Source organism: Anastrepha obliqua, chromosome 4, assembly GCF_027943255.1.
Source record: "Anastrepha obliqua isolate idAnaObli1 chromosome 4, idAnaObli1_1.0, whole genome shotgun sequence".
NCBI lineage: Eukaryota > Metazoa > Arthropoda > Insecta > Diptera > Tephritidae > Anastrepha > Anastrepha obliqua.
Genome location: NC_072895.1, coordinates 104395573 through 104411402, shown reverse-complemented (window position 1 = coordinate 104411402; position 15830 = coordinate 104395573). Strand labels below are relative to the sequence as shown.

At 37.4% G+C, this 15830-nt stretch overlaps 1 protein-coding gene across 6 annotated transcripts; it reads right to left on the bottom strand.

Moving 5' to 3' along the window:
• Window positions 1-842: 842 nt before the first annotated feature.
• Window positions 843-15483, bottom strand: LOC129245996 (latrophilin Cirl). 6 transcript variants are annotated; one of them, XM_054884476.1, is made up of 17 exons: window positions 14401-14604; window positions 14160-14330; window positions 13573-13762; window positions 12953-13500; window positions 12512-12886; window positions 12114-12424; window positions 11718-12045; window positions 10679-10906; window positions 10390-10603; window positions 10080-10320; window positions 7977-8142; window positions 7257-7486; window positions 7097-7194; window positions 5149-5335; window positions 4184-5050; window positions 2777-3666; window positions 844-2380 (listed from the first exon to the last, which is right to left on the bottom strand). In XM_054884476.1, exons 3-17 carry the CDS (start codon window positions 13605-13607, stop codon window positions 1924-1926), a joined length of 5175 nt encoding a protein of 1724 aa, XP_054740451.1. In that variant the 5' UTR covers window positions 13608-13762; window positions 14160-14330; window positions 14401-14604; the 3' UTR covers window positions 844-1923. The 6 variants fall into 6 exon arrangements, with proteins under 6 accessions (XP_054740452.1, XP_054740451.1, XP_054740448.1 ...); XM_054884477.1 differs by having other exon boundaries at window positions 843-2380; window positions 2777-3663; window positions 13573-14330; window positions 14401-14605; XM_054884473.1 differs by lacking the exon at window positions 14401-14604 and adding an exon at window positions 15435-15483 and having other exon boundaries at window positions 13573-14330.
• Window positions 15484-15830: the final 347 nt, after the last annotated feature.

The window sequence follows — 15830 nt, the reverse complement described above, 5'->3', positions numbered from 1 at the left end:
AGAAAACATTTTAGAGCAATTTTTTCAAAACGTAATATTTGTTTGCCTGGATTCAATCTCAAAGTAATTCAGTGAAAAAAAAACTTTCAGCCCAATAAATTCTATTTGAAATAATTATTAAAAATAAGCCTTTTTATATTAGACCAAATTTCTCGTTTCCAACACAGTCAATTCTACGTAAGCGGAACGACCCGGATTTATATTCGGCTCAGGACTGTCTCCTCAGCAGCATTCCCCGTATGTACATGTTTATGCTGCTACAACAACAACAACCAAATTTCTTGCAACTAAAATGCGAATTCTTCAAATCTAACGAATGGTAATTCAAATGAAAAATACGAAAGTTCAAAAAGTTATTTACATTTTTTTTAAACTTAATATGTTCAGAAGTATTTAAAAACCTGCAATTGAAACTGTCCACGGAATATTACGTAGAAGTTGATCGTTAAAAGAAAAAGTGCTCCAATTATTGTTAATAAATGTAAATTAAATTATGCTAAAAATTTATTCGGTAAACATTTTTCTGTTTAGCTCTTTTAGCAAACTAACCGACATTTTTTTAAGACCTATCGATTTTCTTGAATTGCTTTTAATATAAATCGAAAAACATTTTCAGTCAAAATTTTTAACGAAAATATTATATAATGTAATATATAATATTAAATATTATATAAATATAAAATTTTAAATTTTTTTTTAAATTTTATATTATATAAATATAATATTTTGATTAAATTAAATCACAATTGAACAATAGAGTTGAACAAGAAAAGCATTATTAAATTTTTCCAGACTGAAAATATTATTTCTTCAAAAGGAAATATGCTTTATACTAAAAAATTCTCAATTCTCTTCGAACAAAATTTTCACAAAACAAAATACTTTTTATTTAAATCATAAAATATCTATTTTTTTACTCAATGCACTTTAGACCAAATATATATATTCCAAACTGCGCAAAAAAAAATCAAATTTGTTCGACCAAAATATTCGGAAAAAATTAAACGAACTTCCGCAAATTAGACTGAAAAACATTAATTAGGCGAAATATTTCGTAAAGAAGTGTTTTTTTTTATATAAAAATATTAAAATAAAATTAAAAGAAAAAAATTAATATAAAAGAAACAAAAAAATTAGAACTGCAAAACCAAAATAAATATTTATATATTTATAAGTAAAAGCCGTGTGTAACTGGTTGTAGATTGTAACTAATCGACTTCTCATCTCTTCTCAAATAAAAAATAATGACACAAACGAAAATTTGTTATAAATAAAAAATAAAAATAGCGACATAACGAAAATTTGTTATAAATAAAAAAAAATTCTAAATGTAACCAAAAAATAAAATCCGTATACGAAATTGCCAATAAAAAACCTCCACTAGCATGTATGTTTATATGTATAATTAAGCTACGTAGTGTAAATTCATATGCAACTTATTTCCACAGTTAGCTTAAATAAAAAAAAAACTATGAAAAACGCGCTACTAAACAGTTGCTTAAAGCTTTAAGAATAACAAAAATTAAAAATTTTCACAAAACCGTATGTCTGGCGACGAGGAGTTTAGGTTTTGTTTCTTTACGCTTTTGTTTTTTTTTTTTGGCTCAGCTTAGCTGGTCATTGCATGGTGTGCAGCAGGAGTTTTATAGTTCCGCATTTTTTCACATACATATATATATTTTTTTTTTGCTTTTTTTGTTTTGAAACATTTTGATACTCAATTCAGCTTTTTCTCTATCATGCGCTTTAGACGTAGAACATACACACACACATACAAATTTAGTAATTCCTTTAAACAGAGCTTTGATTTCAGCTAAAAACCACAGTAGTGTCTTATGTGCTTGTCTTTAAATCTGTCTGCTTTTCGCTAATTAAATTAATTACCCTACCTCACCTCCGTGAAGCTGATCGTGTGTGCCCCTTTCATTTGGGCAACGGTTCCAGATAACAGCGCACTGTATTGTTCTCATCCAGCATTGCAGAAATATTCCGGCCAATGATCGGCTGTGTGTGCGACGATGACGGTGTTATTGATGTTGTTGTTGTTGTTGGCGACAATTGTTGCCTCTTTGGCAGGGGATACTGTTGTTGTTGCTGATTGGACGGTGGTAAGGGCGGTCCTATACCGCCACCGCCACCACCTCCACTGCTGCCATGAGTCGTCGTGAATAGCTCGTGTACACCTATTCGACTATTCGGTGAGATCTTCTTTAAGGCGCGTATCGATCCCGCGCCGCCACTGCCACCGCCGCTAATGCCAAAAACCGCCGCGCCTACACCTGCACCACCTGACGCTGCCGCCGTATTGTGGTGATCAAAGTAAGCTGCTGCCGCTACTGTTTTCTCATTCAAAGCGCCGTCGGCTTTCTTACGCTGCCTTCTGTAATATTTCAAAAGAAATACTAGTTTTGTAGAATTGTTTATTACCCAAAGGTAGGTGGTTTTAAAACGCCCCCTAGATACCATAAAAGGCCACATAGGTTACAAAGAGAAAAGCAATCAACATAGTTGCAGGTGCTTTTGCTGACATTAAAGGTGAAAGGTAATGGAGTGGAATAAATCCATTAACAATTCTAGCACCTTTATTCGCGATTAACGCTCTTAAATACCTGCTGGGTACAAATTAGGTTTTATGGTTGCACCTAAGGAGAAGGGCTCTCTTGTGCATGTCCCTAATTCGTACCTTGTGGTACCATGGGCATAGGAGTTTATCTACTAAATTCAAGGTAAATGTTAAGCAATTGTAAAAAAAATAAACGTTGGTGCAAATACTCACTGAAACCGCCGCTGAAACTCCTCATCCTGCAACGCTATCAGTCGCCTCATGCGTTCGTCGCCCTGCGGCAGCCCATGACGTTGCGCGCCTTCGTCCTCCTCATCGTCGTCGTCGTCCTCGTCGCTGGACGCACCACTCTCGGCATGGCCATATCGACTACCACTGCCGTTGCCACCGCCACCGACGCCGCCAGCGCCGCCAATAACACCATTCCGCGCCGCCTCGTAGTGATGTCGTTGCCGCAGTTGTTGTTGGCGGTGCTGCCGACGCATGGCACTACTACTCTCATCATTAACGCAACCATTCACTTCATCGTCGTCGTCGTCGTCCTCACCGCCATAAACATTCAAATCCATATCGTAGTGTTGAACATCAGAATTGCGATTACTGAGGATTTCCTCATATACTGGCCCATCACCGCCACCCATTGAGTTTTGATTGTAGTACTGTTCGCTGCCCGCGCGTCCGCTCGGATCGTACTCCTCATGGCTCAAATCACAGTTGGAATGCTTATTTCTATAGTAACGCTGTGTGGGCGTGTTCGCACAGCCCATAAACTCTGGTGAGTGATGATGGGGATAATGGTACGCATGTGGTGCGGGCGCAGGCGGTGGTGGCAGTTGTGAACCGGCGCGTCGACCTAAGTGCAGCAAATGCGCATGCGCTGCCGCTGCGGGTTCCAATTGCTCCTCATCTGAGGATAGCTGTTGTTGCTGCTGATGATGTGCTGCCAGCATCATGGCTGCAGACGCATGGCGACGATGTTGTAACTGCTGCTGTTGTTGTTGTTGTTGGTAATATGCAGCCGCACCAACCGCTTCATCGTAATGCGGATATTGTTGCTGCTGCTTCAACGTAGTCTTCTTGTACGACGGATAGAAGAGAATCTGCTGCAAGGAAATTTTTTTTTATAAAGTTAAAGTCTCGTTCAGTACTTAATTTCTTAATTTTTAATAAGATTTATATTTGCCTCTTCCATATTCCTACATAGTCCTACAGTCGGAGCTGAACAATTTATTTTCTTGGTGCCTTATGAATCTTCTGTTTCTTAATATTGAAAAATGCCATAAAATCACATTTTCTAAGCTTCACAACCAACTTAAATACCTCCTATCATATTAATTATACAGGGTTATTCGATTGGAGGATAGGCTTTTTTTAACAGATCAGTCATTTTTTTTTAATTCAAGTTCAACTTGCATATCTTTTTAGCAATTTAATGTTTGCTTATGTTGATAATTTAATTGTTCTACACTTTTTAATAATTTAGTATATATAAATATTCTAAAATAATTGTATTTTAGTTTTCAGTTAATCTCTTAAATGCCAGTTTTAAATTTTGTTAGACATTAATGAAAAAAAAAATTAAATAAATATTCCATCTGCCAATCAACTATGCAAACTTACCTGTGACGCCGCTGTGGTGCGACTATGTAACGAACCACTTGGGGACTCGCCACCCATTCCACTGCCGCGTTTCTTCTTGCCATGCGGCTGATGCTTTTGCGTCCAGTAAAAGAACTCATGTGCCTGCTGTGGCGAGGCAGCATTAGCCACGTAGTCACGTGGATGCGCCAGACTTAAAACATTATTGCCACCACTTGGCTTTCCTATTTGCTGCTTCCAGCCGTAGTAGTCAGGCTGGTGGTAATATGCCTCCTGTGGAGCCCCACCTGCGCCGATTATCTGCTGCTTCTGGCCGCCAAAGATAAGATGCGTCGAGCCAGCTGATGAAGTGGGCGACGTATGACCCGCGCTGGGTGTACGCAATCCACCACTACCACCCACTGAATGCAGCGTGCTCGCAGCACCACCACCACGCTCCAGCACAATATGACCCTGCATGGTGTCAATGATGGAGTGACCTCCCTTGCCATGTTGCAACGACATATTGGCGCCACCGCCTTTCACTGCATCCACATCGCCGTCACCAACTGAGGCTAAATTACGCGAATCATTCAATTCACAGTCTGATGAGGCAATAATGGCATCTTCAGCGGCCGATATGATATTGCCCGTCTCGTCTGACACCAAACCATCACCACCTATTGGCAGTTTGGTCTTTTTCAATTGTACTGCATTGGACGTGCCACGATGCGATCCCGAGAGTGTGCCACCAGCGCCGCTACCACCATTGCCAGTGCCAACACCACCACCACCACTGCCAATTCCATTATTCCCAACTATACCGGAGGAAATGGAGGCTTTCGAGCAGCGCAAACACTTTGGCAGCCAAGAGTTTTGGCGCACATATTTGCGATATTCCCGACGGATCTGTAGAAAGTACGTATAGAGGGCATAGAATATGAGAATTGCACGAAACAGAGCAAAAATGAAAAAGGAAAATATCTTGGCGTGTCTTCATGACTTACTTTCTCGTTTTGTATGCAATGAAATACGAAAATATACAATCCCATTAGAGTATTAAAGCTAATGAAAAGATAGCCGCATACAACGGCCAACTCATCTTCCATTTTGGCTAGACGCAGATAATAATAGGCGGATATCCATACGGCACTCAATAATAGCAGAAATATGAATGAGCAGCGAATGTCGAAGCTGTGGACAAACAAATGGGATTGAAATTGTTAAAAAATCAATGTAAAGAAAAATTTATGTAATTTAAAGAAACACATTTTTTCTGCTCGTTAGTGCGTTGTATATTCAACTAACCGACAGAAAAGTAAAATATGGGAATCTGAGAATACTTAACTAATAGAGTAAATCATCAAATCTACATATTATATTAACTAACTAACCTGAAGATTTAAATTTAATATAACAAATAAAATAACAAAAATGTATACAGTTAAAGTATAATTTCTTTCTTAAAGAAGCCTTTGATAATTTAGTTTCTGTAAAAACTGGCGGCCGCCGTAGCCGAATGGGTTGGTGCGTGACTACTATTCGGAATTCACAGAGAGAACGTAGGTTCGAATCTAGGCGAGACACCAAAATTAAGAAAAACATTTTTCTAATAGCGGTCGCCTCTCGGCAGGCAATGGCAAACCTCTGAGTGTATTTCTGCCATGAAAAACCTCCTCATAAAAATATCTGCCCTTCGGAGTCGGTTTATAACTGTAGGTCCCCCCATTTGTGGAACAACATCAAGACGCACGCCACAAAAAATTTGAGTTTTTTTTTACATTTTTTTAAAAATTATGTGTGAAAATTTGAAGTGAATTCGACAAAACTTTTCCAATTATTCAAAAATTAATAAAGCGCCCCTGGGGCGCTCCGGAGCTGATAGCAAAATTTTAAATGCCTTTTCCTCAAAACTATGTTTTTTGACTGGATGCTAAAGTCAAGTCGAAACATAATGTATTAATGCTATGTTTTTGTTTTTGTAAAATAAAGCAATTGACTAGCAAAAAACAAAAATTATTGAAAATTATCACTTTTTCGGGTCTCTCACTACCTCTAACCACTTAAGGGGTAACACCACTGTAGAAATTTCAAAAAATTGATTTTTTTTTAAGCTTAAAAAATTCTTTGAACCTTTTAAAATAGAGAACAAAAAGTTTTGTACGTTACCGAAGTTTATTTCATAAATATTTTAAGCTTTTAACCAAGCGTTAGTGACTGCTACCTAACGACTTCTCCAAATTTCCAAACTTTAAACGCGTTTTTCTCAGCATAACTCAAACAATTTTAAATATTTTTAATCAGGTTTTTCACTACGTCTGTATAATAACCTTCTTAAGAGAAGAGCGTAGGGGATTTTCGATAGATTAATTTAAACGATTGTTATAATTATTTAAGTGCCGTTTTTTTAGTCCAAAATAGAGTTTTTTCCTTCAAATGCTTGCTAATTCCACAAAAATAAATATTTTTTAAATCCCCTACGTGTTTCTCTAGCTATTCTTATCTAGATTAAGAAAAAAACTGTTTCTTTGTTCCAGATTAAAATTTGCACTCTCTGTGCTGCGTGCCGCGGAGCTCTTTCAAGAGAAACCACATTACAAAAATGTCTCCTATGCCGCCATTTTGTAAAATTTTTCGATCAAACTTTGTAGTTTTGTATTTTAGTATATAAGTAATAACTTCCCAAATCAGAGTGATTGTTTTCCCTTTCCTTCTATAGAAAAAAATTCTTTAAAAATCGTGTTTATTTTGCGCGTGTACAGTGGTGTTACCCCTTAAGGCAGCTCTCTTCCCGCGTTGCCGACATTGTATGTTCATTTGCTTCATCTATTCGCCACTTGCTAAGTCTTGGCGAAAAAAAGAGGCCTAATATATCCTCAAATCGAGTCTTTCGAGAGGTTAAGCAAGGATTAATTTCTTTTGCTATTTCAAATAGTAAACATTTTAACCACTTACCGCACATTTGCGAGTCGCGTATGCTCTTTATTTTTCAGTGTTGTATGACTCTTACGACACATAATCACCCACGACAAGAAGGTGTAGCCCAAGGCACCCTAAAATAACATTAAACAATTTTTGGCTTTCTTATTCCACATAAAAATTACTGCAAACTTACCAGGAAAAAAAGCAATACAGGCGCCACAAAGCTCGAATAGAATAGCGTATTTGCCTCCATAAGCACACAAAAGTCATTTTGTGTATAAGTATTCGGATTAATAGCCGCCGAAATGGCCACAATCGATAAGGATAGGCCATAGGAGAGTAAATAGTAACAATTCACTTTAGAGGTCTGGTCAACTTCGAGTAACATGTCATCGGTGGTTAGTGTTGAGTATGATTGGAATGCTGAGAGAAAATTAGCGGGGGGCAAAAAAGAAGCGGAAAAATTTAGAAAACGGAAATTTTTTTAAAAGTTCGATAGAGAATGGAAGTTGATTTATATAAAAAAAAGAAAAATATTAGAAAATAATTTAAAAAATTGTAAAAGCTGCCGTATTTTTATATGAAGCTTTGTTTTCCATGGGAGTTATTAAAAAATTTGTAAAAAAAAAACTAAAATTAGTTGAACCCACTTTAAACCTTCATTGTCTTTTTTAGCTACTCTCAGACTGTCAATCGTTATAGCTTCTTCAATGAAGTCGTGTACCGTTTTTTTCTCAAATGACGAAGATAGAAACCGAATTACGAGAAATAAAATTAAAAAACAGGGCTTATATATACTTTATACGATTCTAAAACCCGTTCACATCGCGTTCACTTTCATTCCATATAAATTTCGTTTAACCCATTTTGCACAAAAAAAAATCAAAAAAGCATTAAGAGATCCTTAACTCACCTTCGAAACAGAACCACGCAATCGCCGATAGTATCGAACAATGTAGAAATATAGTGGTAAAACCACACGGGATACTCGTCTCATTCTGCTCAATACCAATTAGGAAAATAATTTCAATGAAAAGAAGACATATATAAATGCTGCGATAGATGGAAGTGCGCGCAGACTGTAAAAATAAGAAGAGAATAGCGAAATGTGCAAAATTTTGTTTAAAAAAGTTGGAAAGCAGATGGTTATTAAATTTAAATTATAGAAGTTTCGGGCGACATCAGCAACATTTTCATTTTGGTTTTTTTCATTTTTTGTTGACAAAAAAAAAAAAAAGAAAACAAGAATTTTATAATACAAGGCTTCATGTTTAAGTAAAGTTAGTCCAAAATATCCAAAGCTCTTTAGGTTATTTAGATAAAAATCTACTCTATTTGATTCACAATTTTGAAACTTAAAATTATAAACTGCCCGAAAAAGCCAAATTTTTTAATTTTTTTAAATATAATTTTTGATATTTCTACGAAATTTCGTACTGATTTTTAAATTATTGTTTTTTTTTTTACTTTTTAACTGTATTAATAATTTTATAGTTAAGTGGTGGTGGTTTTTGGTATTGGTGGGTTTTTGGATAGGATATAGACACACAGCAAATGAGACGATTTATAAGAAAATAAAACAAACAGCCAATAATACACAGAAAATAATTAAATTAATGAACACAATGACAAATGGACGAAAAAATTGTTTTCAAATACGCAAAATGACATTTATTGTGAATTATGTATGAAATGTGACGTGTGAGATTTTAAATAAATGTCAAATTTAAACATATTTAATTTAGGCTAACTTACATGAAATTAACATCAAAAATTATAAGAGTTCTATGAACTAAATTTACTATAGAAAAACAAAAAAATACTACACAAAAACATACAAACTAAGCCAATGAAAAATTAAAGTTAAATATTAAGCAATTAAATAATTATTCACAAACGCCATGGGGCTCTAAGCTTCATATAAATGTTTTAAGCACTAAAAAATTTTATACTTAACAGTATATCACATTTACTACTACAATAATCAGTATAAATAACAATAAAATTGAGAAATAAATTGGACAAACACAACTCAGTTAAAAAAAACCTACAATTTATGTTTTCTTCCCTCTAGTCAAGTCTATTTAAGCGGCTAAGTCGCATTTTATCGCATGCATATAAACTAAGCTACACATACATATGTATATCTATATAAATCGCCTATATTACTTATCGTATAATACAATAAAAAAAAATAACATAAATTGTGTTAAATATTTCACCACCACCACCACTTATACTGTAAATCTTCCATATTTCCTTGCATTATAATATTATTTGTATTCGTATTCGCATCGCTCATGCGATTGTTGACGCCCACATTATTGCTGTTGCGATTCACATTCAAATTATTGTTGCTGCCCGCATGTTGTAGCGCTGCAGCAATTGTCGCAGCTGCAGCCATGGCTGCCACCGACGTGGTATTGCTCATGGATGTCTCCATGGTACCGTGATGTGGTGCATGAGTTGCTGCTGCACTCACGTGCATATGCGCAGACGCTGCTGGCTGATTTAAATTGTGACCATGTGGATTGTGATGATGCGGCGGTTGTAAATTCAAGTTCAAATTTAGATTGTTCATTTGTAAATTGCGCTGATTGTGCTGAGCAACTACTACGGCAGCAGCTGCAGCAGCCACAACCTGTTGTTGTTGCTGCTGGGCCGCCTGTTGCTGTAGGTTAAAATTGTTTGCATTCAAGTTATTACGATTCGAATTACGTATCGAATTATGTTGTATGAAATTTGAAGGCGTAGTGGATGAGTGATGACTTCCCGCCGCACCCATTATATTTGGAATGTGTTGCAAATTCAGTTGCTGCTGCAGATTTTGTATGTTGTTAGTGGGAGTTGGTTGACCACTGGAGGCGGATGCTGTCGTTGCTGTACCCGGCGGTGAGGCTATAGCGAGTGTTTCGTGCGTCTCATCGCGTATATTATTTTGACGGCGACTGCTGCGTTGCCGCTGACTACCGCCAATGCCACCCTGACTACCCTGTCTACCACGACGTCCGCTTACCTTTATAAAAACGCCATTGAATATCTTCAGCGTCAGCAATGCAATGACAATAAACCCCAGGCAAATCGATATGCTAATGTATATGAGTATACGCATGTTGCCATTGAAGACGCCAAACAGCGAATGATTGTGTTCGTCCATAACGTCCATAAGTATGGCAAAGTTTGTGAGGTGATTACACATACAAATGCTGTGAGTACGATTGGTCGACTCTAAAGTACAGCCGTTAGCCGACCAGGCGCTATGATTGAATTAGTAAATAAAAAATATATAATAATGTTCCAGAAAAATTAAGCGAGTTGCGACTCACTGATCAATGTAGTTCCAAAATACGCAAGTTGGATTTGTCACATTCTCCGTTTTGATGTGTCGCAACACCAATTTAATGGGTTGTGATAATTGGATGTGACGGCCTTTACCCAAACTGGCCGATATCACCTTGCTATTAAGTATACGTATGCGTTGCTGTATATCCATGGCTGCTGCTGAATCGTTTCGCTCCCTCAGTAGAGCAGTGTTGCGCACTATTGGAATATAAATACAATTGGAATATAAATAAATGCAAGTAATGTTTATAATTTAGTTTCAATAGAAATTACCATAACTACGAGAGCTCTTCGAGTCAAAATGGTCGTAAGATGGTTTCAAAATTGACTCTAGACGATCGAAAGCGGCAAAAACAATGCGTACAAGGCCACCTTCACTATTTTCAAGGAGCGCAGTGCGCGGCAACTCGATCCGGTCGGCGCTGATTTTCCACTGTTCGACGTCTGGGAAAACTTCGTTGTTCTGGATATTCTTTGTTTCCAAAACGCGTACAGATAACACTGAAAGAGGGCAAAAAAAAAGAGTTTCGTATAATCAAAACCGAAGAAATTTAAGATTATTGTGTGAATATTAGTTTCGGGATAAATATGTACATCGATTATTTTTGCTCAAATGGTTTGAAACGGCGATCTTTAATTCCTAGGCGATAACATGTCGGCCAACTTAGATTATTTCTGTGATTTTTTGGTGTTTTTGTTGTAGCAGCATAAACATTCCCTTTACATATAGGGGGAATACTGCTGAGGTGACAGTCCTTGGCCGGATATAAGTCCGGGTCGTGGGAACGTCTGTAATTTTATCGACAGTTTCTTTAACATCAAAAATGCCTGAACGGAAACCAAACCAAAATTGCACGCAATTAGCTGTTACATTATCGGCATCATAAGCAACATTTACAATTTCAGCGGCCTGGCTTGCATTTGCGCCTTTGTCAAAGAAAAACTTTAAAATGCACTGAATTTTCGCTTTGGTTACACCCTGTAACTCACAACTGAACGAAAGAAACAAAAAACAGCAAACGAATTTTTTAGTGCGAAATGTCACTTTGACGACGAGCATAAACTTTAAATTGTTTGATCGGCACTTTACGAGATATCGACCACTGCAGCCAACTCCCGAGAAAATAATGGATTTCTTTTTCCCCAAACTAATGTATTGTATATATATAAATATATTTATATGTATATTATATATATTATATGTATGTGTCCATACTTTGATGTTTTAACTGTCAACTCGTTAAAATAACGGATTCGGGTTACTTCTATTTACTATGTCTTTTATTTATAATGTCATTGCTCTCTCACTTACGTATATTCTTAACTTGTTGCACAATATTCCGCTCACGTATAATTGTATCGGCCAAAAGGAATGCATTGTATTCTAGTCCTGTAAGCAGCGATGTTGCGACACGCATCTGATCTTCTTGATTGAGATCCATCCAAGATGACAATTGCGATTCGTCTAGTAAATTTGAACCAGTTTTTACTACTCCATGCAGCAATTCTAATATGATAGCCTCGCGTTGGCGTTGATCTGGTAATGTTTCTTTGTCGTGAAACATTTTTTCTGACATGGTTTGTATGATTTTAGTAGTAACAAGCATATCGCCCCCATACAAAGTTTTGCTGCTGGTTACCTGCAATAGCAAAACGAAATGTGAATACTTAATTTTAGTATGCAACGGAATAATTTGTTTTAGCATACCTCGGACAGATCGTTCGCTATGGATATAACCGAAGATTCACGCTGATTTACGCGTACTTCCAAATTGTTCAACCATAGACTACGGCATTGCGTGAGATCCGGAGTCATGGGATGCCAAGTGGGCTCAAAGTTGCCTATGCGTTGATTCAGCCTATCAGCGGCCGTTTCACAACTGCTGTTTGCGTTGCTACTGCAGTTGACACGCGGTGTTGTGCGCATTGTAGTTCCTTCTACGGCCCCACCGTCATCTCCCTGGTAGGAGACGCGTTTCATAAGCACACATCGCCACTTAGCAATACCAGTAGCCCCTCCTAACAAAAAGAAGACAAGTCAAATATGTAAAAGTAGTTTTCAAAAATTCATGATATGTTTGAGTGCATAAGTATATCGCACATTACCTGGACATGGCTGCACATTTACATCGCCCACACGCGTTATATTCCAGAACAGGTTGCGCGCATTCGTTGGACCGCAAAACATATTCGCTTCATCCTCAACGACCGCACCCAAGCCCATATTGAGGTTATTTATATTGTTGATGGTGCGTATGCCACTGCTTCCGGCGCTGGAATCAGCGGTGTTACTGATTACATTGTTGTTATTATTGCCAGTGGCATGCTGTTGCGTTGCTGTACTCTGCTGTTGGCTGCCACGATTTTGTGCAGCTTTAGCAGTGAGCAAGGTACCGTCATCTGTGCCGCTCCCACCAACACCACTAAGTATACGTGTGTTGGGCGAGGCGGTTGTGTTGGAGGGTCCCGTATTTGATTTGGCTGTGAAAAATGTTAAATATTCAAGCAATTGCAAAGAAAAAACAATAAATGCAATAAATTAATTACTTTGATTTGTACCCGGCGTTCGCGTTGCCGCATCATTCCTCCCTCCTGGGCGCGTATTGGACGCTGAAGCATCACCCACGTTGCCGCCATCCACTGGCGACGCTGAATGGTGTCCGGTGTGATGGTGATGATGCAACGGCGGTGGTGGTGGTAAGCCATCATGTCTGTTGGAATTCTTTATTACCGTTGTATTATAGCTGCCTTTTAGTCGGCCACCCGGAAGTGTGGGTTGTGGTGGTCCCGGCGTGGGTGGTATTGTGTGCCATATGCCACCTGACGCTGGAGCGCCAACACCAGCGGGTAATGGTAAACGTCCTGGTCCCGGCGGTTGTAATGGAGCGCTCGGATTGATCAGAGTACTGCTATTAGCAAGCAAAGGTGGGTTGTTCGCCAAAACCCATGGTGGACTGGGACGATTTGTGGTCGTTGATGTTTGTGCGGCTGATATGCATTGGTAATGCGCCTCTAGATATTTGTGTGTACCTGGGCAGGGATCGCCAAACATGCTCGTCGTTGCCAACACACTACAGCTTTGCTTGTGTGCGCATCTATAACAAAGTGAGATGTGGGCAGTGTAATAAAGTCATGATCTTATGGCAATGAGGCGAAAGGCAACTTACTTCGAATTCAATACGGTCAAACTCTTAGGGAACATGCAATTAACGCTCCATTCCACATTGCCATGGTCATTACATATCGTTATCGAGAAACGTCCATAGTTTGCGCGTATCAGATTAATCAAGTCGCCTGGGTCGCATTCTATTGTTAGTTTCTTACCTTCGCAGGCGTAAGCCGTTTGGTATTTGGGCGCTAATAGAAGGAGGGAGTAAAAGACTAATTAAAAATCTGTAACGCACCTATTTTTGCAACATAGCAAGAAATTCTTAGTTATTAATTGCATGAAATATACAATGTATGATTTTATAAGTAATATATGGGTTTAAAAATATATTAATTAAAGAGTTGTGTTAAATGTCGTTGTAGTAGTTGATTTGGTTTGGTTTAGATTGGGTTGATGTTGATCTGAAAATAGATTAAAAGCTATGCATGGCACAAATATGTATGATTTTAAGTTCATGACACATAACATATACAAATAGCAATAGTGAGCACAATCATGTCTTTATCCTACGTTAGATACTTAGAATGCTTCCAGACGTGTTTGCCACATGATTTCTTAGCTTTGTTGCTTAGTGTTCATAAATACCAATGCCATCAGAATTAATGTTAAAACTCAGCGTACACCTCCGGCCATTGTGACGAACAGTTGAAGCCGCTGCACAGTTGATGAGTCATTATTCTTCGCCGTTGCTTTATCGCCTGCCACTGTTGCTCAGCAAGTGAAGTCATAGTTGGGAACGTGATGAAAACGAAGCTGCTAAAAGAAAGAACAATAAAAAACTTCTAAAACTACCAAATGCATAATCTTAAATTTATAATATAACTACATTGGCTTTATTTCAACAAGCCGCAATGCTCCATCAAACCCTTTATTGAAGTGAAGACTTGAAAGCAAATTCTATGATACATACACACTATGACCCACAAAGCAAATAAATGGCTTAAAATGCCACAGTACACATATTTCGTAGGGATAAGTAAATTCCAGAGAGTATTAATGTATTTGTGTACAATTCTCAACACAAGTATTAAACAAACAGTGAAAGGGAAATTTAAGTCAACACATTCTAGTTGAAGATAGAGCACTGCAATCAAGCAAATGCCAACAAACTGCATGTATTGACATTAGCACTTCACGAAGTGGATACGACACGACGTTGCAACAGAGAACGTGTGATTTGTGAAATCAACGTTCTCTGGTTGCACTTTCAATACTTTGTCGAGTGTTCCACTTCCTAACATTCCTCGGGCTCCATTTTTTCGCCCCACACATTACATGGGTGCAGTCAACCGCGACATTGACGTCGCTAGCTAGCGCCGTCCACTGAAAACTTTCTTTGTTGAATGAAAATTTTTATCATACACCACTTTTCAATATGAAACAGCTAAATCGTTTTAAAAGTAAATATGTGTCACCTTTCACACTTGTTTGTATCTGCTTGTAAGCACTTTTAGCGAATTTTTACCGCAATTTTTTTTTTTAATGCAACGACCAACGCAGAACACAACCATCTACCAATGCACCGAGCTAATAATATATGCACTTCAAATTTTACATTCTATATTGTGGTTGGCAACACTATGCTGTTAAAGAGTGACTACTTCACAGTACAATTATATATAACAGCCGATTTAACAGCAGTACCTAACATTTTCAACTTTTCTGCTGTTAATAACTTTCCCCCAATTAGTCAATAGGCTCATAGTGTGAACAAAGAAAAATACGTCAAATTTCACATTTCTACCGCAAATTTTTACAAATTCACATGCAATGGTTGTAGTTTGATATATTTTCACATTTTTTTGTATTTAATAGTGGATAATATTGCAATTAATTGAAAAATATTATGCAGCTACACACCTTGATGATTTTATGACTATTAAAAATTCTCTACACTACACGAATGTCGACTACAAAGCGAAAATGTTAATTGACGAATAAAATGCACAAAGTATAGTTGGAAAATAGTGGATTTTAGCTGAGAGACATTGAGTATTTTATGAGGCATTTTGATAGGTCTCCAAATTATATTTGTATGTACGTATTATTTTCAATTTTGTGCGATACATTCAAAATATACAATTACTAGCATTTCCCAGTGGGCTTCGCACCACCATACATAAAATGTTTTTTTTATATCGCAAGAAATTTTTCATATTAAGTTTTCTTTATAGAACTCGTAAAATGTTTAAACAGTTGAATTAGTTGATTTTTTTCTTTCAACATACTTTCTAAAGATGTCACAATAGCCTTTTC

Bases quoted from the DNA above. Each gene is read 5' to 3' on its own strand.
- LOC129245996 (XM_054884473.1), bottom strand. From the start codon at position 13,607: ATGTTCCCTAAGAGTTTGACCGTATTGAATTCGAA. The intron at 10,907-11,717 runs GTAAGTGAGAGA...GCCCTCTTTCAG, and splicing joins GCAACAAGTTAAGAATATAC to TGTTATCTGTACGCGTTTTG. The intron at 5,336-7,096 runs GTAAGTGGTTAA...GTTTGTCCACAG, and splicing joins ACGCGACTCGCAAATGTGCG to CTTCGACATTCGCTGCTCAT.